The sequence below is a fragment of the Notolabrus celidotus genome, chromosome 11 (assembly GCF_009762535.1).
Source record: "Notolabrus celidotus isolate fNotCel1 chromosome 11, fNotCel1.pri, whole genome shotgun sequence".
Lineage (NCBI taxonomy): Eukaryota > Metazoa > Chordata > Actinopteri > Labriformes > Labridae > Notolabrus > Notolabrus celidotus.
The window spans coordinates 4793733-4819440 of record NC_048282.1 but is presented as its reverse complement, the minus strand read 5'-3'; the positions used below and the strand labels follow the sequence as shown (position 1 = coordinate 4819440).

The 25708-nt window shown below is 40.7% G+C and overlaps 1 protein-coding gene and 1 long non-coding RNA gene across 2 annotated transcripts; both read left to right on the top strand.

The window, feature by feature from the left end:
• Nucleotides 1-8460: 8460 nt before the first annotated feature.
• Nucleotides 8461-11847, top strand: LOC117821834. Its single transcript, XR_004633068.1, has 3 exons — nt 8461-8741; nt 9867-9900; nt 10117-11847. It is a non-coding gene; the product is annotated as an uncharacterized LOC117821834 (long non-coding RNA).
• Nucleotides 11848-17259: 5412 nt separating this feature from the next.
• LOC117822139 lies at nt 17260-25369 on the top strand. Its single transcript, XM_034696800.1, has 5 exons — nt 17260-17415; nt 19778-19877; nt 21134-21298; nt 24474-24605; nt 24958-25369. The coding sequence occupies exons 2-5, from the start codon at nt 19778-19780 to the stop codon at nt 25089-25091; spliced, it is 531 nt and encodes a 176-aa protein (XP_034552691.1). The 5' UTR covers nt 17260-17415; the 3' UTR covers nt 25092-25369.
• Nucleotides 25370-25708: the final 339 nt, after the last annotated feature.

Genomic DNA, 25708 nt, shown 5'->3' with positions numbered 1-25708 from the left:
TTGGAGACAGTCTGCGTGCAGTTTTTGTGTATGTGTGAATTTAATACCAAGTCTAGACTAGCTGTGTTGGGAAACCTGGATTAGTTGCTTTTTCTAACTCAGTCTCTGCATGTACAGCAATCTGAACGTGACATGACCGAGCAATGTAAACATATAAATCATGAAATGTGAAGTCTTCCCATGCAGAGACGACGTGATGTTTGCCGTTTGACTGAACAGCTATTTATGGAACACGTTAAAGTATGTCAACAGACATGTTCAAAGAGTTAATCTGGACACACATCCATGCCCTACCCTGCAGGTTCACCACCATCTGTCAACAGGCGACTGTACAGTACACCGACTCTCCCTCTCTTTTTAGAGTCGTGAACTAGTCAACCTTTTTGTTCTAGCTGTGACCTTTTGCTTGAGACTGAACAATTTGACATTTGAGATTAAATTGAGTTGTGGTCCACTCAAGGTGTGTTCTCTCCTGGAACAAACCATACACTGTATAAAAACATGGACGACACAACTGCTCCCCCAAAGTGAAGCCAAAAATCATAAAGCTCTCCCTGCTGACATGATGCAGTATGGGTTACAAAGCCTGCCTTTATTCATTATGACAGATGAACAAATTCTCTACCTCGGGATGAATTTTTGAAACCTATGTTACAATGTTCTAAAACTATTTACGTGTGGATCTTAGGGTTCAAATCAAGAGAAAAACATGTTTTCAATAATACCCACAATCATGTGGATCGAGCCTTAAACACCAAAACTGCAAAAGGCAAAATCAAGGGCAGCTAGCTTCTCAAATTTCCACCGTGATATAATTTCACAAACAGGGATTAACAGAGGGGAAGAAGATGTTCAGCTAACACCCCCCCCCCCTCATCTAATCTTCAGTGCAACATGGTTTTGATTCTACAAGTCTTTGGAGATCTCCTGGACAAATGGACTGCCATTCTTCCATAAGATATCCCCTCATTTGGTGTTTTGATGATGGTGTGAGCACTGTTAAACCAGATACACCAAACTCAAACTCATGGTCGTCAAATCACCCAGCTCATAACCACATCTCACAAAATGCTCACAAAGGCCCTCATTTATTCATTTCATTGCGATCATTTCCATGCAGAGGTCGGCATTCATCAATCTAGACGTGGGCGGAGGACACGCTCAAATCCCAAGCTAGGTCTCACCTCATGTACGCAAGTTTTCATGTCAGTGTGTAGCGCGGTGCAGCAAAGTAACCCAGGATTCCGTTCTCTCATCTACATCAACACCAACCGGCTTCGTTTTCAGAATGCAGCACGGAGCAGGACCGCCGGACAGCTGGAGTCACGTGACCGAGGTTTTCCCGCTGTAATCACTGAATCAAGGATTCTCCTCCTCCTCTCTTCATCCATGTTGTCTTTCTGGTCCTCTGGAAACCTCTGACCTGTTGACTCCAGGCCTGGCTCGGCTCATCATGACGGTTTGTTGTTGTAGTTAAGTGAAATACGATCTGGTGATAACACAGAGTGTTTTATTCTGAAAATTAACCGGATGTTTTCATTTTGTTTTGGTGCCTGACTTCCTGTCCCGCTCCATCTGCTCTGTTGAGATTGATGCATCGTGCTCCTGCATCCGGCAAAAATAGAAGTCTCCGACCTGCTGGACGGACACTAGTGATGGGAATTCCGGCTCTTTTTAGAGAGCCGGTTCTTTTGGATCGGCTCACTACAAAGAGCCGGCTCTTTTGGCTCCCAAGTGGCTCCTCAGATTTTTTCTTGTTTAAATTAATGTATTACCTAAAATAATGTTAAATTATATGTAAAATGAGTAACTAATGTAAAAAAACATACATTATATCACATGTGTATTATTTATGAGGCTTTATTTATATACTCAACATGGAGCAGAGTGCTACAAAAATGTATTATAAAGAACAAAAACAAGACTCATCACAATTAGACAAAAAGGTCCAATCTCTGATTGCATGTATATTATTTATAAACTTTTAAACACCTTCATTAACAGCAGGTTCCCTTCACTGTCTTTATTCTTCACTTATTGCACTGATGGATAAACAGCTCTAATGTCCATGACCTGGATGACTGAGATCCTTCACAGACACTTCTAATGTGCCTTTGCAGGTTCTTTGTGGACCCTGATTGATGACACTTTCACCTTACAGAGTCTACACTCTGCCTTTTAATAGTCTATGCTGTTTCAATGTGTCTACAGTTCACTGTGTTTCCTGCAGTCATTCGTTTTCTCACCTTTCCAGTGCGTTCTCTCTGTCGCGCACGTTCTCCCTCTCATCTCCCTTCTGTTGGTGTTCTCACTGTGCTGTGTTTCCGTAACCCCTCCCCTCCCCGTTCTGCTCAATGTAGACACGTGAGGCTTTAACAGAAAAAACGAGAAAAATAAAAAAAACAGCTCCCAGTCAGGAGCCAGCTCCCGTCGTTCACTTCAAAGAGCCGGCTCTTAGAGCCGGATCGTTCGCGACCGACACATCACTAATGGACACGAATCTGGTGGAATTTGGCCTTTAATCTGTCCATGTCTGAGAATTATATCATATAAGTACAGAGCATTTTCAGACAGAAAAACGAAGGCTCACAGATTAACATTTGGATAGTTAAACTAGATGTGACATCTAAAATGTATACATTTCACTCTACCTCTATCAATCCCTGTTTTGAATTACATTAAGCAGCACTAGCTCTCAGCTGATTTCTTGGTATAACAGACGATTGTTCTCTTTATCGATTTACTTTGAACATTAGAGAGGCTGCTTTCAGTAATTATCAACACTCACATGTGCACAGGAAACTCTGCAGGAAATGGTGGGGATTTAGAAAGAAAACAAAAACCTGGAAATTCCCCAGAGGAACCTGAATTAAACTTTTAGCTACAGCTGTGATTGATCAATAGATTTACCAAGAAGATGATTGTTTTACTCCTGACTATTTTATTGAATTAATTTTGCAGCTGTAGAGCGTCCCTTCATGTTGAAAATTCTGTGGGTGATCCCAACACTTGATCAGGGGTACGCTGTGATTGACTCAGATACGCCTGTTTCATAATGACACGTGAACCTTGTCGTAAGTCGAGTTCTGCACACAAATCGGCGCAGGTTTCTACAGCATCTTTATAAATGAGGGCAAAAGTTATTAACTTAAGCTGGTATCTAAATAATATAACATTTCACAACACAGGGGGACTCAAGAGAGGCCGTGCTCTTTTGGTACAATTTGAGAAATTGTAATTCGTGGGTCAGATTACTGAGTGGTTAATAAAACTCTTGTCAAGTATTTTGTGTCCCATATGATTTGGTTCATCCTGTGACAACTCAAAGCACATCCATTCCATTTAACTGAAGTGCGGTCTTGGAAACGATTAGTCATCTCATTCATGGGATAAAGGGAAGTTTATTTAGTAATTCATGTTAATGTTTGTGTATCTGTCTGTTATCAAAGAAGGAAAATCCTCAGACCAGTTCCATGGATTAGGAACTGATTCATTCCCGTCACGTTCCCCTGAGGCCCCCGGCGACTTTGGCTGCTGAACAAATGAGACGGAGGTGACAGAGTAGAGCACAGTTTTGTAGATTAATTGGTATTAAGTTAATTAGGGTGTAGCTGGGAACCCCATTGGGTCGGGACCCTTGTATTGTGTCCTCAGGTGATTCATCATGGGAACAGAACCCTTGCTGACACGCAGAGGAAGGCTCACAGCTTTCAGGGCATTGACAAAAAACAGCCCTTCACTGCCACTGCCATGGCAACCCACCAACCAACACCACCAAGCTGACAGGGCCCCACAAGAATACCAAGAGAACACAGGGAGACAGAGCAAAAGAACTGTTTAAGATCCAGACTGAATCCAATCAGGTCTCAATTTCAGTAAACTGTTTAATGCCATAGTGTTACAGACCATGATGTCTGACAACTGAAGTACAACATTAAGGTTTTGTAGCTTTTACACAAAGTGTTTGACAATTTCAGTGTTTGATTTCTTAAATACAAAAAATTGTGAGATTTTAACAAATGTCTATGCCTCGGTATCGTAGTGTTCATTTTGGCAGCTATTTTAGATTTAGTTAGTTTTGGTCTCATTTTAGTCTTTTTAGCTCTTTATATTCAGTTGACAGAAACTCAAAACATTTTAGTCTATAGCTTTAGTCACACTATAGTCTTTGATTTTTGCCAAAACATTTTCTCTCTTTAAAAAAATTCATGAAGTTGATCAGATATCGGTATCAGGGTTATACAAAGGGTTAAAATCGTCGATATTTCACTCTTAACACTTTTGCTTGGGTAATATCTTGAGTTAAATAACTTGGCCTGTCCCTGCTTAAAAGTCTAACAAAAACACAATTTTTTTGTGGCTTGTGACCACTATCGCTGTATTTTAATTCTCTTGATTCAAATAAAAATGCCATGAACAAAAAATACAAGGGCTGCGTTGCACTTTTACGGCGGTCCCTGAATGCACCTGCAGTGACGGGCGCACTGGACAGACTACATCTGCATCTTTGATGACAAGGAGTTGATCAAAACTTACCAAATGTGTCTGATGTATCACCAAACTGGAACAAATCAAGCAGTAGACGCGGAGCTTTTTACGGCACTAGCGGCAAAAATGACAAACGTCAAATATTAAACAGACGTCCCCCGGTTGTGTCTTTGTCACTAACTCACAGCAGGAGGTAAAAATCCTCAATGAAGATGAGACAGATGCATGGAGGTGAGGAGAGCTGGTTCCTAAAGTACACCTGCTACAGGTAGACCAAGCTAACACTGCGCCCCTCAGATAATAACTCAGCCTGTCACAGGAAGTCATCAATTTTATTTTGAAAGATTAGATTGTATTGGATTTTGTTTGTCTGGCAGTTTGCCGCTAATGATTTTATCTCATCATCGTCTTGTAACAAAACAAAACAAAATAAAACATATGTTTGTCTGATTATTGTTATTATTATTAGGGATGTATTTTAGCACGTCATAGTCTCGTCTTCGTCATGAAAAAATGTGTCGTTGACGAACATTTATCGTCATAATTTTCGTTAATGAAATTAACACAGCAATATTTGTGGTGACAGAATAACTACACATAAGTAAGTTAAGTGAATATCATTGATTATATTTTTTCAATGGCACCTCTCAGTGGGTTGGATGTGTTATTGAGCAGGTGAACATGTGTTAGAAGCAGGAAAAATGGCTGAGTGACAAGATGTGAGCGACCTCGACAAGGACTAAATGGTGATGGCTGGATGAACGGGTCAGAGCATCCTCAAAACTCAACTCAACTCAACTCAAACTTTATTGTCATTCATCTGGATAGCTTGTATGCAGCTGAACGAAACTGTGTTTCTCACATGGCAGGTGCAAAGCAGTTCAAGTGCAAATAAAACGACAGACAATCAAAACACGGATAACAAGGACAGAATATAAAAACATGAGGACAGACTAGAAAAGAGCTGACTGTGAGTTCAACTAAACTAAATATGGATAATGGGGTGAAAAGATAAATAGATAACACAGTGAGGTAGCGCAGGGTGCAAATGTTGCAATATAAATATATTGAATAAATATTACAGCTAAAATACTGGATTAAAATAAATAGGCAGTAACTATTAAACTATAAAACCGCTGCTCTTGTGGAATGTTCCTGTTCTGCAGTGATCTGTACCTACCAGGAGGTGATACAAGGAAGGAAAACTTGTGAACTGGCCACAAAGTCGTGGGCCACCAAGCCTCACTGATGCACTTGGCTGGCTAAGTGCAAAGGTTAATGCTGGTTCTGACAGAAAGGTGTCCAAACACAGTACACCAGATTCTGTTGTGTATGCATGATGTCCATGTTGACCCCAGTCCACCACTGAAAGCTATTACAACGAGCATGTGAGCATCAGAACTGGACCGTAGAGTAATGGCAGAAGGTTGCCAGGAGAAGTTGTTGTTTTTCAGCATGAAACTGAAGTTTGACGAGTTAGCACAGCATTGTTAGTGGACAAGGTCCAGATGAAGATAATTATTAGCCAAGATAAAGACTGAAACTGAAGTATGAACCGGTTGGTTTATTAACATCTGCAGAGAAAGCTTCTAGAAAGAAATAAACTCTTTCACAGTAGGGAAAATTATGGACTATTTGCACGAGGCAGAACATTCTGAGTTGATGTGTTTTGCTCCACATGAATATTTATCAGCTCTTATTCTTCAATTTATGCAGATTATTTGGCTTTGAGGGGATGAAACTGAGTTTTTAATCTCAGCCTTGAGCGTTCCTACGCTCTTACACACATACATCGCATTTTCAGACAATGACTCGCAAGTAAAAATGGGCCTCATTTTCTCATTGGGTTCAAAATGTTCTCAGTTGACAGCTCACTCAGAAGACTCATCGTGATCTATATACATCATACATCATCAGATATGTATGTTAGTGTGGTGTCAAATAACTACCAGGGTCATGCCTGTGATACAGTCGACTTGTAGGCATATAAACATAGCTGTTAAGGAACCGTCTTCTTCCTCATTATCTTGAGGCAGAGCAATTAAAACTCTACTCTCCTGGAGGAAGAGACAGACCAAAACTGAAACTGAAGGTTGAACTTAAGGCCCAGCGGAAACGTGACAATGCCAGGCCCAAAAAACAAACCTTTATCTCACCTCTCCAGACTCCAGCTTTAGAGACGTGCTATCAGAGGAGGAACTGAAAGGCGGAATGATGGGGAGAGAGAAAGTGAGTGAAGGACAACAAAGAGGGGAACTCTGTGCTGATTGGGAACTTTATCCAGGTCAGCATGGGAAAAACAAACAGTGGAAGTCTTTCATTGGGTAAATGGACTTGTTGAAGATGACTTTATAACTGTGTGCCAAACTGTTACTGCACAATCTACAAAAGAATGGGATTTGTAATCTGGACAGCTGCCCTTTGTGTCAAACACAAACTTCTAAAGATGTTTCTCATCCTCAAACTGTAAATATAACTTCCATTGTCCCCAAAGATAGCTTTCGCTAAGATTCTGGGAAGTAGACAGCAGTCTACTGAGGAGCCCCAGATTCAAGACAGCCCAGTCCTCGCCCTAGAAGTGTGGACCAGCTGTTCACCCGAGCCAAGATACCGGGGGGGTCACAGAAGTTCGGACTACAACGTCTGTACGTGTTTAATGTGCTTTCAAGAGGGAACATGACCCTGTCCCTTTGAGTCACTTGTAGAGGACAGACGGAGTAGGGAGTGCCAGGGCTGTCAACGTGAACCATTCGGTCCTTGTACAACTGGAGTGAGAGGTGTGTCTGCATACTTGGACGAGAGCCGAGAGCACTCAGTGGGCACTGGGCTCCTCACCAGTTCTGTCAGGGGTTTTTATCGACTGAATCTGGGTTGATGTCAAACATGGCGGCCTCAGGATTTTATTTGACCTTTTTGCTTTTTTAATGGTCCAGCTGGCTTCAAACTTTGACCACAAGAAAGTGACGGGAAGCTTTTGTAAAGTGTTGTGTAAAGAAGATTCAGCTTCTTCAAGTTGAAGGGCATCGTCTGTAATCTGACGACTATTTACCTTAATGGCTTTAATATCTGATTACAAGATGTCTTCGTAGTGATGAGTCAGTTGAGGGTACATTCGCTTTGCAGACTAGTGTAGTCTGTTATTGCCAGTATTGATATTACATTACCAAACACAGAATATAGGACCATCACATTTTCAAATATATTTTGAGGAAAGAAACCTTGTCTCATGTTTGGGTTTCTATAGATATCTGAATGCTGGTGCCACTAACAATCTGTACTAGATCAAAAATTTCAACTTCAGTGACAATCTGCTGCTTGATGCTCTTCTGACAGACTCAGTGGGGGCATCAATGGAGAAAGGTGACCTAACGGGAACTCCTTAGGTCACCTTTCTCCATTGATGCCCCTAAATTATGGATTACCCTCAAACAGACTTCAAAATTGATGTGTATTACCTCTTTTGCAGAGTTTAAGACCTTTATCTCTGACCAAACTGTATCTTTTTTAATAAATCTATTGTTTTGTGAATAATTGTGTGTAAAAGTGTGTTTGATTCATTGTATCTGATGTGATCTCGACAACATTGGAAATGAGGGAAACCTCAAAATCGTTTGGAGAATAATCTAAAAGGTTTGGAATTGATTTGATGCTTAATCACAAAAGGGAAACAGCATTTGGTTTTCCTGACTTCTTGAAGAAAAACTCCATTCAACAAACCTGCACTTCAAAAGTTCTGTTTGAAATTCATGATAAAACTTTAATTTCTCCTCTTAACTCTTTGCATCATGATATTTTGGCAAACCTGAGGCTTGCAAAGTAAATGACAAAAAACAAGTTTCTTTTTTGGCTTATGTTAGGACAAAGGGGACCCTTAAGCCTCCTCTTCTTTCCCTTTCTTTATTGTGCTTTGACTGGTTCTGATGTGGCAGATTGGGATTGGGTTCGGTTGTCACTGGTTTGTCTGACACTGTTAAAAGCACCCTGTTCCTGAGGTGCCACCCATGAAAGGTGCTTGGTCCTGTTTGTATGACTTCACCTGATTGAGGTGATGAGCCGCAGCTGGGATGCGAAGAGGACGCCGACAGATAACCAAGAGACTCAACCACAGAGATGTCCAAGAATCCTTTGAGAATCAACACAGCTTTTCAACTTAACTCAACCAAACAAAAATAACTATTGAACTCAAAGAAGAAGCTTGGGCTCACCACTCACCACCCACGCCATCCAGTATACTCCGGCAGACTGGTGCGCAGGTGAGCTGACCCATTTTAGTTTCCAATACTGAGAACAAGTCCTTTCCTTCACTCTTGTTTGGTACCACTGTTCATGTTAGGGCTGTAGTAGTTTTCACTCATACCTCTACTCAGGGAAGTCCATAACACTTAACAGACTGAAGTAAGCCCGAGTGAAGACTCTCTGTAACTCACTGTAGCAGTGAAACTGAGACTCACCATAAACAGATGAACAGGAGCTATTCCAGGGGACCTAATGAACCAAGGGATGATAGCCTTTATTTTACTTACATATTTTTAGAGGAACATTTTGTTTTTAACACAGCCATTTCTGAAGTCTGTTACAATCTTGGAGGATGTTGTAATGAATCCAGGCTCAGTGCAGTACAGACACAAAATGGAAGCAAGGATGAAGTCTTGTAAACAGGGTTTTAATGAGAGGACTTGCAGGTTGAGTCCAGGTTTCCAGGGTGCATTATGGATGGTGAGTGGCTGGCTGTGGTTCTGGAGCGAAAAAAACACACATCAAGAGGGCCTGAGCTGAGTACCACGCTTGGTAGATGGACGATCTGTCAATGAGTGGTGGACAGAGCCGGGCTTAAGTACTGCAGACAGAGTGGATGACTTGATTGTAGATTAGCAGCAGGTGAGCAGACTTGATTGCAGCAAGGTGAGTTGAGTCCACCCCCATCTCCAGGTGAGCAGAGACAAACAAGACAAACACACAGGGAAAGGGAAACAGAGGAAGAAAAGGGAGGGAAGGAGACTAGGAACCTCACAGAGGATTTATTTTGCCAACCACTGGCTACCCCAAAAAGCCCAATAACAGGCTCCTAAACTTGAACACAAGTTTAGGAGTTTATGTAAAATGTGTACACTCCCACTGCTTGATAAATCCACCTCCTAAAAGTACAAAGAGACTGACAATGACTAAAATTGGATGCAAACAGAAAAAAGTTCCATCAGCATCTGAGATGAATAAACACTCATGCACATTGCCAATGACACAATCAGTGCAACCATCATTGCAGTGCAGTGGAGTAGTAAATCAACTGTTCAGGGTGGATAAACAAGAATGGTCCACTGGTGGTATTGTCAGCAATGATGCACAGTATGAATCAACCTTAATTCTTTTGTTACACACAGATTTGAGGTCAGGAGTTAAGGTGTCCAAACAGAGGTAAGAACACAGGTCTTGATTGTTGGAGGAACTTAGTTCAGTCATTTGATAAGGATACCTATGGATGAATGCCTTCCATGTGCCACTTTGGTGCAGCTTGATTGGACTTTAGGTCAATGAATGGATGGCTGCATGTTTGGCTGCTGTTCTCAATAATGCGCTCAATCACGGCAACTTCCTGTTCATTCTCAGTCATGCCTCTGTGTATTCTTTTAGAGGATGCCAATGAGGCTGCAGGATCTGAGGGCCCCCCGAAACGACAAGAAGCAGCCGAGCAGAATATGGCAGAGCGATTTTGGATGAGAAATGATGAGGAAGAGAGGAGAAGAGGAGGAGGAGCATCATCATTAGCAAGGGAGTATGACCCAGTTACGCACAATGCCTCGAGGGCGGAAAGCAAAGGGGACCGACAGTCGTGCAAACTCACATGCCGATAAACACACGTGCGTTTGTCATACTCTGCCAAGACCCAGACAAGTTCCACAGTAAAGGGCAAGGCAGGTACAAGCCTGGACACGCTGAGGTGAGGTGGTGACAGGAACAGGTCTGAGGCTCTCACACACACATACATACATCACAGAGAGGAGCAGTGACAGAGAAATCTGAGGCCACACACCATCAAACTGGCTTTTTCGCTTTCAGTGACCTACATTCACCACGTTAGAGGAGTGAAGGGGTTGTAGCTGCTGCATTCTCATGACCGACAAGCAGACACTCAGCCATATCTCCTTCTGTTCCTCTGCCCTGCGGTTTCCCCTCAGCTGAGTAAGCTGGAGCAGTGTTATGTATGCTCTATATGAAGAGATGAAAGTGGAAGTTGAGAAGAAAAACTTGCAAAGCAAAGTGAAATCACAAGAAACGAGTCGTCCTCAGAAACCTTCCTGCAGGGTGAACTAGATTGAATTCTCTAAACCGATGTGACAAAGTGTTCATCTCAACAAGCCGAGATGATGAGTATGACTAAGCACTTCCCTGACAATCTGTGCATCTCTGCCATCAAATTCAAGAGCCATCAGTGTCGGTTACAGCAAGCAGTGGGCTGCATCTATCTTTTGTCTGGGTGTCAGATGGGAAACATGTTGGAGTGGGCTTCAGAGAGCTCTGCCATGTGTGTGTTTGTCCTTTGGTTAACGTGCCAGATTGTCTCCAAGCTGACGAGGCCAATTCGCTCCCTTCAGTCCTCATTTCTGTTTTATTGTTATAAAAAAAAAAGGGACAATGGCTGAGCTGTGAACAAAGGCTGGAGGAGAGATGACGGATGGCAAACGATTACTGAAAGTGATGGAGAAACATCTCCAATTCTAATGGGACAGGAGGGGAGAGGAGGGGGCAGCTGGGGGTCAAAGTGCGGTGAAACCCTGCAGGGAATTCAGGACAAAGTGTGTGTGCAGGGGAGAAGAAAGGGGGAAGATCAGGGATTGTTTGGACCGTCACAGTCCCCAACCGATTTCCATAAATGAGTCAGGGACACGTGCCCAACTGTGTTTGTGTTGCACTGGCAGCTGCTGTCGTGTTTAACGAATGCAGTGTCAGCGAGGGAGTAAGTTCAACACATTTATTTCAGTCTGGAGCTTGACTTTGACTCAGTTCATCATCTGTGAGGTTGTTCTGCTGCACCCTGGTCATGTTTGTGTTTCTTTGCTTCAGAGGTTTTTCCAGAACATGAAAACCGAAACCAAACTGAACAGAGAGTGGCTTGTTAACGATACAGCAAGAAGTTTAGGTGCTCGCCCACTAAACTGTGTTAACCATTAAACTCATGAAGAAAAACAGGACGGTCGAGAGCTGTGAGAAAATCTGTCTTTGTATGAATCATTGTTAAATCTGAAATCAGATGAGCATGTATAAAAGAACATTTAAATATAGTTACATGTATTTGAACTACAATTTGTTATGCAAATGATCAAACTTTTGACAGCAGACATACTGTTGGATTAAATATCATAATGATGCTTGATAAAAACACTTTAAGGAGCCTTTGTTTCGTTTTTAATTCTTTAGTTCAGACAATGTTAAATCCAAAGCCACCATGCTTTTAATCACTCTGCATGCTCAAGGCTGAAAGAAATGCACCATAGAGAATTATGGAATGCAACTATTACAATATGAATTTATTTTTTTGCAGTTTAATTTGAAAAGTGGAAGCTCTCAAGTTTTGTTTCATAAACTACTTTGGTTTTTTCATATGTTGCATTGAAGGAGGTTTTCTGTTTGCTGCTGCCTCAGTCGTCTGTGCTCTGCTGCTCTCTAGTGGACACACTGTATATGGGCTTTGTGATGAAGCAGAATGGTCTTGGTAACGGAGGATAATAATAGTAATAATAATAGTAATAATAATAATAATAACAATAATAATAATAACAATAATAATAATAACAATAATAATAATACATTTTATTTATATAGCACCTTTCAAAACACAGTTGCAAAGTGCTTTGCACCAAGAGTACAAATACCCAGGTAGATTAAAATAGCATTTAAAGCATGGAAAAACAATAGGTGAAGGACGCACAAAAGAAAATTAAAAACAAATTAAAATCCAAACAAACATTAAAATTAAAACAGGCAATCAGGCGTTCCATAGCTGCGGGCCCTGACTGAAAACGCCCTGTCATCGTTGGTGACAAGGCGAGCTGATGGAACAGAGAGGAGAGATCTATGTGAAGAACGTAAGCAGTGGCTTGGTTTGTTGGGTGTTAGTAGATTTGTGATGCATGATTGGGCGAGTATATGTAGAGCTTTGAAAGTGATGAGTAGAAGTTTAAAATCAATCCTATAGCTAACAGGTATCCAGTGAAGGGATGCAGGAATGGGGGTGATATGGTCTTGTCTCTTGGTGTTGGGTAATAGTCTGGCTGCTGAGAAGTGCATAGCTCCTTATTTATCTCTTCTGGTATCCACCTAGTTTTGAACAAAAGGTCAAGGTTTCTTGATATTTTAAATGTCTGCCACCAGCCCAGTACACCGAAATTTGAAACTTATTTTTGCTGTCATGACGGCACATTATGAAATGAACTGACAGTTTTTCTTCTGACATTGATAAATATATTATATACACAACATATGAGGAGTTAGGCCTCTAAAACAAAGGTTAAAGAGATGGATTGTTGGAAAACTGGGGCTTAAAGGTCAATTCTGTTTCAGTTTATTTCACCGTCTTCAAGTGGCCTTAAAATGTAAATGTTTTTGTGAAATTAGTACATAAAAACCAACACCTTCACAGCAAAGGTCTTTCTCATTTTTTCACTGTGTTACTTTCTATTTTTTGAGAGAAAAAAAACATCCTGATAGAATCATCAGGACTCATTCTCCTTTCAGTGATGGCTTCTCCATTATTATCAACCAGGCACAGCTGCTGATTCTTCTTCTCTCCACTGCTTTTAAGGAGGCATGCTGCTGCCACCTGCATAACTACAGGGAGTGTTGCTTCTATTGACACGTGAAAGCAGGCGGTTAAAATATCAATCTTGCACTCTCTTCATGGTATTTGTTTTATTTATTTGTTTGTTTATTTTTGTGACAGAAATGCACTCTTAGTTTTAGGAGGGATGGCCACCTAGCCAGGTTCATCATCATCATCGTCCATCTTTATTTGTTTAGCACCAAATCACAACTAACAATTATCTCAAGACGCTTTTACAAACGGAGCAGGTCTAGACCAATATATGTCAAATTATGAACAGAGACCCAACACCAAGACAGGATAAGACTCAGTCTGACCCCACCTTAATCCACCATGAGCATTGCACCTCACAGTATTTAACTAGTTACAGCGGCGAGGAAAAACTTCCTTTAACAGGCAGAAACCTCGAGCAGAACCAGACTCATTTTAGACAGACATCTGCCTCGACCCAGTTGGGTCTGGAAAGAGGGATAGAGGAGAATAAGAGAGAGAGAGAGCGGTGATAGTGATGAGATGAGTAGTAGTAGCTGTTGCCACTTGAGTCCAGCACGTACGTATCAGCTGGAGTCTGGAACATCCACAGCAGGAGGACGTCTACGGCAGCTCAGAGGAATCTACGAGACAAGGGAGCACAGGGACTCCAGAAAGGTCTATGGTTAGTAACTTTAATGGGACAGGGTAAAATGAGGGACTTGCAAAGTAGTAGACTATGTACACAAGGTCAATGGAGCATGGAGCAACCATCCTGATTTCACCCACTTTTTTGGGGACTTCTGTTCTGGAGTAAGTTCTGTCATTGGGGCCCATCTGGTCAGCTGGAGAGGTGGGGACCTTACGAATGCTAACTTCACAGAGTAACAAAGGCTGTTATGGCTGTTGGGGGCGGCAGTAGCTCAGTCCACAGGGGCTTGGCTTGGCAACCGGAGGGTCGCGAGTTCGAGTCCCAGCATGGACAAAGCTTGGCAAGTGGACTGGTGGCTGGAGAGGTGCTGGTTCACTTGCCTGGGCACTGCCGAGGTGCCCTTGAGCAAGGCACTGAATCCCCAACTGCTTGGGTGTGCTGGTTGATGGCAGCATCCTCACTCTGACATCTCTCCCTAAGGGCATGTTCACTGCATGTTTGTGCATAAAATTGTATGTTTATACACCAAACTGTGCATGTAGCATGACCAAAAATGCGTCTGAAGGTAGTATGTAGTATGACTGTTCTGTTGGATCTGGTCTGCAGGATGCTGAGTCAGGCGTCCCTGGATTTCCGGTTTCGGAAAGTGGAAGTAAACAACGTCCAAGCTGATAGATAAACTGCTTCTTTAGCATCACTAATGATTTAAAAAGTTAAGAAGTGGTTAATATGTAATTTAATAATTCTCAAAGCACCTAAAAACTAAGTTCCTCCATCATATACGGAACAAAGAAGAAGGAGACGTTACCGCTGTGCATTATGGGAAACAATACATGAGGGAGACTGGTCCGCTGCAGACTGAGACATTTTCCTGAATCAGTACGACATCCAGGTAGTTTTGGTATACTGCAGATTTTGCTCTTGTTCACATACTACATACTGAATTTTGGCCAAATCAGTACGTACTGCTAGTATAGTAGGCAGTTTCAAAAACAGCCTTACCCCCCCATGCTAGTTATTTGCTGGCCAATTAGCTTCTTGAAAGGCTAAGCTAACAAACCAGGTATACTGAGCAGAGACACTCTATTTGTCAAGTTGTAACTATCTAAAACATTTACTAGTATAAACTATTTTGTGCACAGCGACCACCCTCTTCTTCTCATCTTCCAATTGATGCATTGCGGCCTTCATGGAAAGGGACCTGCTCCTATGTGGATAAAAAGAGGCTCACTCTAAGTTGTCAAATACACACAGATTTTATATGAAGGTGATTATGCTCCAATTTCTGAATACTATATTACATGATCATGTTAGATTATATTATAATGTAATCAACTGATCTTGTTACTATTATATAGTAATTTTGTATTATTATCTTTGTGTGCATACAGACATATTACATACCCACACATATTTATTTATTCATGTTGCATACCATCTGTCATAGCCAAACCATAATCAAACCATGTCAACCTGTTGCTACGGAATAATATTTGCTTACTGCTTGTAATTACAACTATTTACACCACATGCAACATATGTGTATACTTTAACATTTTTCAATTTTCTTTCTTGTTTTTTTTAATGTTCTATTCTTATTTTCATTTTTCATTCATTTTAATCTGTTCTTTATTTGTGCTCTATTATTCTTGTACTACTCTCTGTCTGTGTTGCTCAACAACCACAACAAAAGCAGTATTATTAGTCTGATGTGTGCACAAAAATTCTCAACAAAATTCAACAACTCAAACGTGCGGAGAGGTCAAGTTCAGTAAATTAGCTCATCAGAGAATATTATTATTTTTACCCACCTTGTTGGAATTTATTTCCTCGTGTAATAAACAATTATCACAATTATTTTTCATAAATATGTATGTGTGTATAGATTTGTGTACGTGTCTATAAGTGTAATAACTCGTTTGTTTGCTGTTTGTATTATTATTGTTATTGTGGTTAATTTAGTTATGAATATTGTTGGAATTATAATAATAATAATGACAATTATTGTTATTATCATTAAGTTTCTGTTGGCTTGTTTTTTATGTATTTATTTATTTTTAATTGTTTTTATTAATCTATTTTTATTTTCTTGTTATTATCTAATGATTTTATTGTCTCGTTGTTATTGTTGATAAAAATCTTATAAACAAAGTTTATTTAAAAAAAACAAGAGTGGCGGCAGTAACAGTGCTATGCTAACAGTGCTTAAAGTGCAGTTTAAGAAACACTTTGTGCAGAAGTGTAAGATGTCCATAAATTGGCTTTGATCAAGTACAAAGATTTAAAGGTAGAACAACAGATCATGAACACTGTGAATGAACTTTGACCTGTTAGTGTCAGAGGGGTGAATATGGAGACTGTGAACTCAGTCAGGTTAGTGAGCTATAGCTCGTATTCTCAGGGTTATACAACACAACATGAACGATGAACAATGACACTGGAGCACCTGACTGCCTGCTTTATACCGCACAACAGCTGTACTCGTCATCTTAACAATGAAAGTTAACACAGAGCAGATTTAAAGGGACATTCTGCACACTGATCTTATGACTGTACAGCAGCAGAAAGTTCAAACTCACAAACACACACAGAGTCACTCAGCACGTGTTTGAGCTTTGTTTTAAGTTTTTAAAGTCCAGTAAAAGTTGTTAAATGTTCTCAAGTTATAAAAAGGTTGTATTGCTAGCTTCCTGATAAATATGAGAAGATTTTTCATACATTATAATATGACTTAAGTTGTATTAAGGGTTTTGCACACAGCCACTGTGGAGCTGCCATAAACAAGCCTGTCCTCATCCGACCTCCGTGACTCTCCTGCCTCCTCCCCTTCTCCTCCTGGCTCTGCTGAACTGTTTGTGAACTGTTAGGCTGCCTTGTGCGCTGAATAACACCCGTATTGAGTCAACCCCTGGGCTCAACGCCAGCCACTATGGGACAAATGTGGCGTGGTGCCAACCTGCTCTTATGCAGTATATACCTTTTAGGAAAGTTGCATCATACTCTACTTCTCTGAGTGTCAGTCTCACAAACTTCACTCTAACTTTCTCTCACACACACACATGCGCACAGTCTGCCACTTCCCGCCCACAGTGAAATATAGTCCTCTGTGTCCTAAAGTAACCTCACCTGAAACGACCCCTTGAAGCATGAAGGCAGCACAGAGAAGAGTTAAAGTTTGTGTCAGATAATAAAAAATATGAAGTATATCTGTGCTGTCTGCAGATCAAAAGCTGAACTCCAGCCAATCAGCCCATCCTATCACATGCTCGCTTAGATTGTTTACTTGCACTAGTCTGGTCGCCTTTCTAAGCTCCCTCCCTCCCTCTCTCTCTCTTCCTCCCATCCAGTCTCTCTCACCCTCCCACCTCTTGTTTCCTGCTTACTGTGCACAGACGAAAACGGGAAAGAAGGCCTAAATAGCTCTTTTTTCTCTCAAGATTTCTCCTTCTGCATCTTCTAAATTCTGCAGTTTTCCTCTCTTGCAACAACCGTGAGTATTTGCTTTTGCTCAATCAAACAAAAAAGGCTACAGCAGAGAGAGATAGATCCCCTCCCCTGACCCCACGCAGCTTAGTTAAGTGGCGGACGTGCAGGAAAGATTGTAAACCATGGCACAGATCTAAATCAGATCGTAGCTGGGAGATCTTTCTGGAAATGAAAACATGCGCTGCAGCTGTGACAGTAGAGGAGACTCAAAATGCTCCAGAGAGAGAATGAAGTCAAACCTGTTGCTTTAATATTCTTACTAGAAGAAGTGCAATAAGTTGTGCATGAAAAAGAGAGCTTCAGCCAATTCATGTCTTTTTGATGCCATGTAACTTCTTCAAGATGTCTAAAAAAAGTCTGCAGTATGAAAGCTGAATGGTATCCTGATTGAACATTGCTCCTTCAAGTAGTTTAGGTCAAGAAAGAAAAGATTAAGAGGACATAAGGTTTGGTTCAAAGTGAGTCACACGTGTTTCTCATAAGAAGTTAAAAATAGAGAAGTTTGAATGTTTGTAATAACTTCTGACTTTCTAAGAAGGTCAGCCCGGACTCTTAAATTGACTGACTGCCAATATCCGCCATTTTCATTTCTCTGTGTGACACACACACACACACACACGCACACACACACACACACACACACACACATACACTCACACAGACACAGCGTGTAGTAGGCCACAGTGCGACAAGTGAAAGGACAAACAAGTAAAAGCCTTCAAATGAAATAAACTACTCTTCCTCATTACTTCAAACTTTTATCACACAACTCCTCAGAGTCAGTTCTACTTTAACACAGTGTTGTTTGTTTGTTTGTTTGTTTGTTTACTGTGCTGCATATCAAAGACTCTCCTTTACACGTGCTTCCATCTGGAGCACAGTTTACCTCACGCCTGCATGTGCTCATTTTTACAGTAATGCCATTATAAACAGACAGATCCGACATCCGTATTAATCCTGCCTAATCAGTTGATACAGACTGTGGCCTGAAGCCATGCTCCTGTCTCTGGATCATCCTTAATGGACCTGCTCAAACTTGTTAAAGATGATTTTTATAAATGACACCTTAACCATCAAAGGCCACGGGTCTTGAGCCGTAACTGAGCTAGTCTTACTCTGCTGTGTTTAACTATTAAAGCTAATGAGGCGTCCAGACTGGTAAAGCAGGGATTTGACATTCAACCGGGCCTCGTCTTAAAGCACTTAATGAGCTTCCCTGTTTTGAATAACAGCTCATAGGGACAGAAGTAAGTTTACAGAAGAATCAAAAGCTAATTAAAGGCTCAAACACGTGCAAAACAAAATGTATCAGGCAGTAGAGAATCAGGATGAGTAGTTTCATGCAAATAAGGAGCATGCATATTTGTGTGTGTGTGTGTGTGTGTGTTTTTACTGTTGTTGTCTTAGTTATTGCCTCTCACAAGTGCTCCTCTGTGTCTAATGAATCCAGCTCACTGCTTTTTCTTTCTTCATGATTTACTTTGTAATTAAATAATAATGTGGTTTGGCATTTTCTTTGCAGAATAAGTAAAGAAAGAGAAAGTATTCAACAATCCACTGCAAAAAGTCAAAACTCAGCAGGTGTTTTTGTCTTATTTCCAGTAAAGATGTAAAAACTCTTTTATAGACATGATATCAGCCACATTCACCTGACAAGTCTGAATAAACGTCTAATTTCAAGATATTTGAAGTCAAAATATAACATTAAAACTGCTTTTAATGATTACAAAAACATTAACAGCAGGTAAGACTCATTTATCTGTCAAGTTTCTCCTAATAAGCTTACCCTACTGACAGATGTTTGTTCTCAGTACAAGCAAATCAGGTTGTATTTGTGGCCTGTAACATCTTGAAATAAGACATTCATCGAGACCTGTCCAGGGAATGTGGCTGGTATTAAGTCTAATTAGACATCTTTACCAGAAATAAGGAAAACACTTACTGTGGTTTGGACTTTTTGCTGTTTTACCAAATGAATACATGAACAACTCAGAACACTTTCAACATGTATGTGCATACAGGTAACCTGGATGATTCCATAAGCACCAGACAGAAGCATTGCTAGTGCAAGCTTGATTTATTTATAAGACTAAACCCAAACCAATAAAGCTTTCAGAATATTTCACAGGAAGGTTTATTTGTCTAAGAAGTGAGAACTGAGAAACTTCACAGACTAAGAAGTTATAGTTTTGTGCCATTAGAAATCTGAGTGTGTTTCTGGAGGAGGTTCATTTCATCTAGCATTTTTATCTGGTAACATAATCCATCTTGGCAGTTAAACTAATATGTTCACTCCTGTTTATTATCAGCTGTGAGTACATAGAAATGCCATAACTGATCTTGGTGTCCGTGGTGACATGTTTCAGATGCTCCGGCTGACTGCAGGGTGTGTGGGAAGCCTTCTGGCCAGGCGTGCTCCCGTCGCCTTATCCACCAGCAGTGCGAGGATGGCCAGCCATGGTCACGGTAATGAGACATCAATGTGCTTTTCATATATTCAACAAAGTGTTAAAAAGCTAAAGTAGCAGGTTAACTTTGACCAGCTGGTATAAGATAGGCTCATCAGATTTTGGATTTGAATTAGGAACTTAAGGCTGTTTTTTCTTCAGCAAACTTTTTTATCATAGCATTTTAAATACTTAATTTTTGACAAGTAAAATGCACCTCCATGTTTCTAATGTAAGAGAATTGTTACAAAACTCAACTCCACTCATTTTTAGTTATATAGCACCTTTCATACATGTTTGGAAAGTGATATGAAATACTTAAAAAAGATAATCATGACTATCAAATCAATCAAATCAAATCAGAGAAGTATCAGAAAAATAAAATAAAATGAATAAAATAATTAATTAATATCAAATCAGAGAAGTATCAGAGAAACAGAATATAAAATAATATAAAAATTAAATACAATATAATAAGATAGATTAAAATAAAACACTCACTGTTTTGATGTCCGAGGCAGAGAGTTCCACAGTTTAGGTGCATAAAAACAGAAAGCTCTCTCTCTTTTTGAGACACACATGAGGAACATTTAAAAGGGACACATTCGGGGACCTCAGTGATCATGATAGAGCATAAAATGACAGGAGATCTGTGATGTATGGAGGAGCGAAGCTGTTAAAAGCTTTAAAAACAAGTAAAAGTAAAAGAAACAGGGAGCCAGTGCAGAGTTTTAAAAAGAGAAGTTATGTGATCAGTTTTCTTCTTCCTCGTTAAAACTTTGGCAGACGCGTTTTGCATGAATTGCAGTTTTTGCAAAAGGGTTCATATATTCTCTTTGCATAAATGAGTCAAAATATTTGGCACATCTTTTTCCTAAATTGTTAATGTGGATGTTTGCTGAAGTTGGATCAAACTTAGAGATCACAGCACATTTTTGCAGTAGCACGTTCAGCTGCACCATGTTGAAATCAACGTATTTAATAAGCATAATTTCACAAGTCTCAGTCTTAAAATGTGATGGGCATATCTCTATCACTCAAAGGGTTTATTTATCTGAACAGGATACCTGCATTAAATGTAGCTTCACACCAGCAGATGGTGCTGCTGTACTATTCTGATGAGACATAGAAAGAGCCTGTGAGCCCCTCTAAAACCAAGTGTAAGAAACATGATAGAAAATGATGCAGTTTTCTGAGCTTTTAGAAACATGTCCTTACTGTGCATGTTGCAGCTGTGGGTCTTAAAAGTGAGCCTTCCTGTCTCTTCCCATTCAGACGTGGTGGAGACGGTGGACATGTCTCAGCCAATGTACGTGGACCGTCTGGACACCCCTCTGCCTGACAGACCCTACAAAGATGTCCTGACCACTACTGACAAGAGCCTGAAACAGAAGGAGAAAGGTCCTTGGGGCCAGCTGACCAATGAGGAAAAGATTGCCTGTAGGTTCTTCCAAACCCGAGCTTAGACTGCTGAGCTGTCACACAAAACACACTGCACAACAAGTTCAAAGGAAACAGCGACATTTAAAACAAATTCATTATTTATACAGGAGCAGAACCTTTTAAAAAGTGCCCAAAAATATTTATTACCATGAACAGTTATTGTAGAAGTATACAGTATATCATCCTGCTTTTTTAGAAATATTGAACCGTACAAAGCCCCTGAAGTCCTACACAAGTAAACTTATGCCAACAAGTCTTGTGGGAGATATAAGTCATTTATTCACTTTGACTCCAAGACATTGTTTACTCTGATAACAGACGCATGTTGGGTCTCTCCCAGCCATCTTTGTGGTAATAAGTTCAAGGAATTGCTTGAACACAGACAGACCTTATTAAGCTGACTGTGGGATAGCACTGCTACATCACAGAGGTTGATGTTGTAGCTATGATCGAGCATAATGTGATGTGCTAGAGTTACTCTACAGCAAATCCATATCATCAGTGTTAGCGTGGATAAACAGCACATTCACCATGAATAACAGACTTAATTTAACATATACTCCTCAAAACAAGTTTGGAAACGTTATTTTGGTCAATTATTTCTCGCCTTTAATAAAACCAATTGGTGTTGTATTTTATATCGTTGGAAAGCCTGATTGGTCTCCTTTACAACGAGGTATAACTTGCAAGGATTGTGCATTCGTGGAATGAGCAACACCGCTAAACGTGTGAGTAGTGTCCCAAAAAAATGTGCCAAAATCCCCTGCAGTATCCTCCTGTTGGTATTCACTCTTGTTCTGAGTTGCTTGGTGGATTGGATGATTGCACTCTCTCACAGTAATGAGGTATAATGAACACATATTGTCCATTTTTACACTTAATTCATGTTACACTGTCAGGGACCTCAGTAACGTGTGCAGCCACAGCAGCTTGGCACCTCCTCCTCATGCTGATCACTAGCCTGGTCACATTTAGCTGTGGGGTGGTGTCCCATTCCTCAACTAGGAGTTGTTCAAGGTCAACCAGCTTGGTTATGTTGGTCACTCCAGCACGTACAGCACGCCGAAGCTGATCCAACAAGTGTTCAATGAGGTTGAGCATTGTCCTGGTACTGGTGAAGAATGAAATAGAGAACTTCTGCTGGCCGACAAGGTTTTACTTTCTTTGCAAAGAAAAGGTCAGTCAACACACGAGCGGTCAGATTGAAGAAAGACCCCTAACATGGGGAAAACCTAAACTTTTATACCTGAGGAACGCCCCCCTAAGGTATGCATTTCAAACCCTTTGTCTGTTGCAGGTATCAGACAAGGACAGGGTAGTGTATTCAGACGGGAGGTTTAAGAGGTCAAGACATCACAATTTAAAACACAAAAGGACCTGGTATCTTGGTGAGAAAGCAGGAGATGGGGCACCTCAAGCAATTGAACACAAAGGAACTGAAATCGCCATTGCAGGTGCCGGTCATCTGTGACTGGCACACACCTGGCAGCACTGAAAGCTCAACACAGGGGTGAATACCAGCAGGAGAATACTGCAGGTCATTTCTGCAAAAGAAATGTTGGCACTACCCACACGTTTAGTGGTGTTGCTCATTCTGCGAATGCACAATCCTTACAAGTTATACCTCGTTGTAAAGGAGACTGATCAGCCTTTCCAACGATATACATCACCGATTAGTTTTATTAAAGGGGAGACATAATTGACCGCAATAATGTTTCAAGTTTTTTTTGAGGGCTTTAGTTTATAAGAGCTTACTTCAGATCATCTCAACATGGTGCACACCTGTCAACCCTGCCCAGCAGAGGGCGCTTATGTTACAAATACCAGTCCCAGTCCTCCTGCTCATAAAAACACACTATGAACAGTATTTAAACATTTAAAAAGCTAATTACTGGCATGTAAGGGCACTTTATGATCGATGATGGCAATTGATGGCTAGCAGGATCTTCTCCACTGCTGTATTCACAAAGGAGTCACATCTGTGTGCACAAGATTAAAATGATTTATTATATTTTTTATTTAATTTGTTTATTCCAAGAGGGACAGTTTAGCCATTTAGCTGTGCCAGAGTTAGCAAGGGGCTAATTTATGTGTGTAGTCCCTGGGCAGGAGACAGGGACAATAACTCTTCTAATCACCTCATGTGGACTGGAGGGGTTTAGTATAATTGTATCACTTCATAATGAAGATTTTATGTTTCTTCAGCCTGCTGCAAACCCTCTACCTCTGATGCTAACTTTGGGACAGTGGTCACAGCCGATACAAATTGCAAACCATCATTCTCAAGCCGTCACTCAATTTCAGCCTGTGTCATGACCATAGACTGTATAAATAATGGACGTAGTATCAGTGACGTCACCCATCTGTTTCTGAAGCGCTGTTTTGAGGCCAATTGTTGGCGGCAGCCATATTGCCGCTGTCGAGAGATTGTGACGTAAAGAGGCGGGCTTTGAGCCTCCTAGCCAACAGCTACAGTGTTCCCGCCTGTCAGTCAAGTCAGCTGTGCCTCTCAGTGGAAGACTCGTAATCTTAATATCTTTGAAATTACTGGGTTATGAAAAAATTCCCCCCCCCTCCCTACAGTGTGTGCCGATTGAGAAATTAGCTATCCAGACTTCACTCGTCTTTTGAACCAGGCTGTAAACATGTTTATTTCTGCTGTGAAGATCAGCTTTTTTGAATGAGTGTGTATGTGGTTTCTGGTACTTCTGGAGCCAGCCTCAAGCGGATCCTCGACAAACTGCAGTTTTTAGCACTTCCGCATTGGACTCATATTTTTAGACCGGAGGTTGCCGCTTGGTCATGACCAGCTAATACTTCATGCCATGAACTTCACTGCAAATGTCTTAAATGTGTTGCACTACATTTCAAAGGGTTAAAGATGTTCATTTATAATCTCCTAAAAGCTTCAAAGTGATGGTTAATGTAACTTTGCAGATTTAAATCATCTATATAAACGTATGACATTACATTACATTTTCACACATTATTCAACCACCCAACAGGTTTTGGACTAGTTGGACTACATGTGACCTTACCAGTGCCTGTTATCAAAGATTCTAGTAATTTCATCAGCATGCATTTTATCAGCACAGTGTGTAAACTGTACTAAGTAGATATGTGTTAATCTACCTCTCTTAATCACCTGATATGTCCTTCATGTCTTTTTCAGTGTACAGGATGACTTTTGAGAAGACTTTCCCGGAGATGAAGGTGAAGAACTCAGAGTGGAAGACTGTCATTGGAGGAATGTTCATCTTTTTAGGCTTCACTGGCCTGGTGGTCTGGTGGCAGAGAATTTACGGTAAACCTCAGTTTACTTTGTAAAAAGACAAACCATCTGTTAGGTTTTATTAAACAAAGTCAGCTCAAGCCTGAAGATGACACAGTGTCACAGGCTTGGCACAGAGCACTTTCACAGCAGACATCCTGATTTGTCAGAGCAGACAAAGCACAGCTGGAACTAACAGCATTAATGATGGCTGTCCCCTTTAAGTATCCCATTAAAGCAAACCAGTTAGGAGGCATGCACGAGACCAGAGCCAACTACAGGAGTCTTGTTTACCAGACATCACAGGCTTAATGTTGAGCACTGTGTCAATCTGCAGGTGTTTGAATATCTCTTTGAAATGTTTCTTTATTCTCGTCTTCTCTAGTCTACCCTGAGCGCCCCAGGACCTTCGAGGAGGAGTGGCAGGCCAAACAGTTGAAGAGGATGCTGGACATGAAGGTCAACCCAATCGAGGGCTTCTCGGCCAAGTGGGACTATGAGAAGGGCCAGTGGAAGTAAAGCTTAGCTACACTGTGGCTGAGGTGGCACAGAGTATGGACCCGTCACCTCAGGGATTTGTTGCTCTATATGAAGCTCATGTTAAAGTCAGTTCATTTGAATGTTGTATCACAGCTATGAAAAACCACTAAAGAGACGGGGCTTCTCCAGAACCATCACCTCTGAGGTCAATTTACTCTGTGCCACCTGTGGCCTCTTCCTCAACCACTGCAGCCTTCTGTCATGGTGAAAACTGTCTGTACTGTTGTAACCAGAATAATAAAGTTGTTTTGCCTGAGTCTCTGTCCTTATTTTAAAAATAAAAGCAAGGCAAAACTTGTATTTGTCGTATTTGTTTAAATGCAAAGCAGTACTAAAACAGGGATTAATCTAAGTACTTCAAGTGCTGCATTTACAATACAATATTAAGTACAAATTCACTCATTTTTACAACTCAGTTATCGGCAGGAATAGCCTAAAAAAGTCTAGATTCAACATTTATTTTTCATTCTGCACATGAGCACAATTACTTCAGATAAATTAAGAAGTTATTTGCTGAATGAACTCAAACTTGAGAGTTTGAATGCAGGCCCTTCACCTTGCCTTTCATTTCTTTATCTTTAAGTTCTTTATACTTA

Bases quoted from the DNA above. Each gene is read 5' to 3' on its own strand.
- LOC117822139 (XM_034696800.1), top strand. From the start codon at position 19,778: ATGCTCCGGCTGACTGCAGGGTGTGTGGGAAGCCTTCTGGCCAGGCGT. The intron at 21,299-24,473 runs GTAGGTTCTTCC...TGTCTTTTTCAG, and splicing joins CAATGAGGAAAAGATTGCCT to TGTACAGGATGACTTTTGAG. The intron at 24,606-24,957 runs GTAAACCTCAGT...CGTCTTCTCTAG, and splicing joins CTGGTGGCAGAGAATTTACG to TCTACCCTGAGCGCCCCAGG.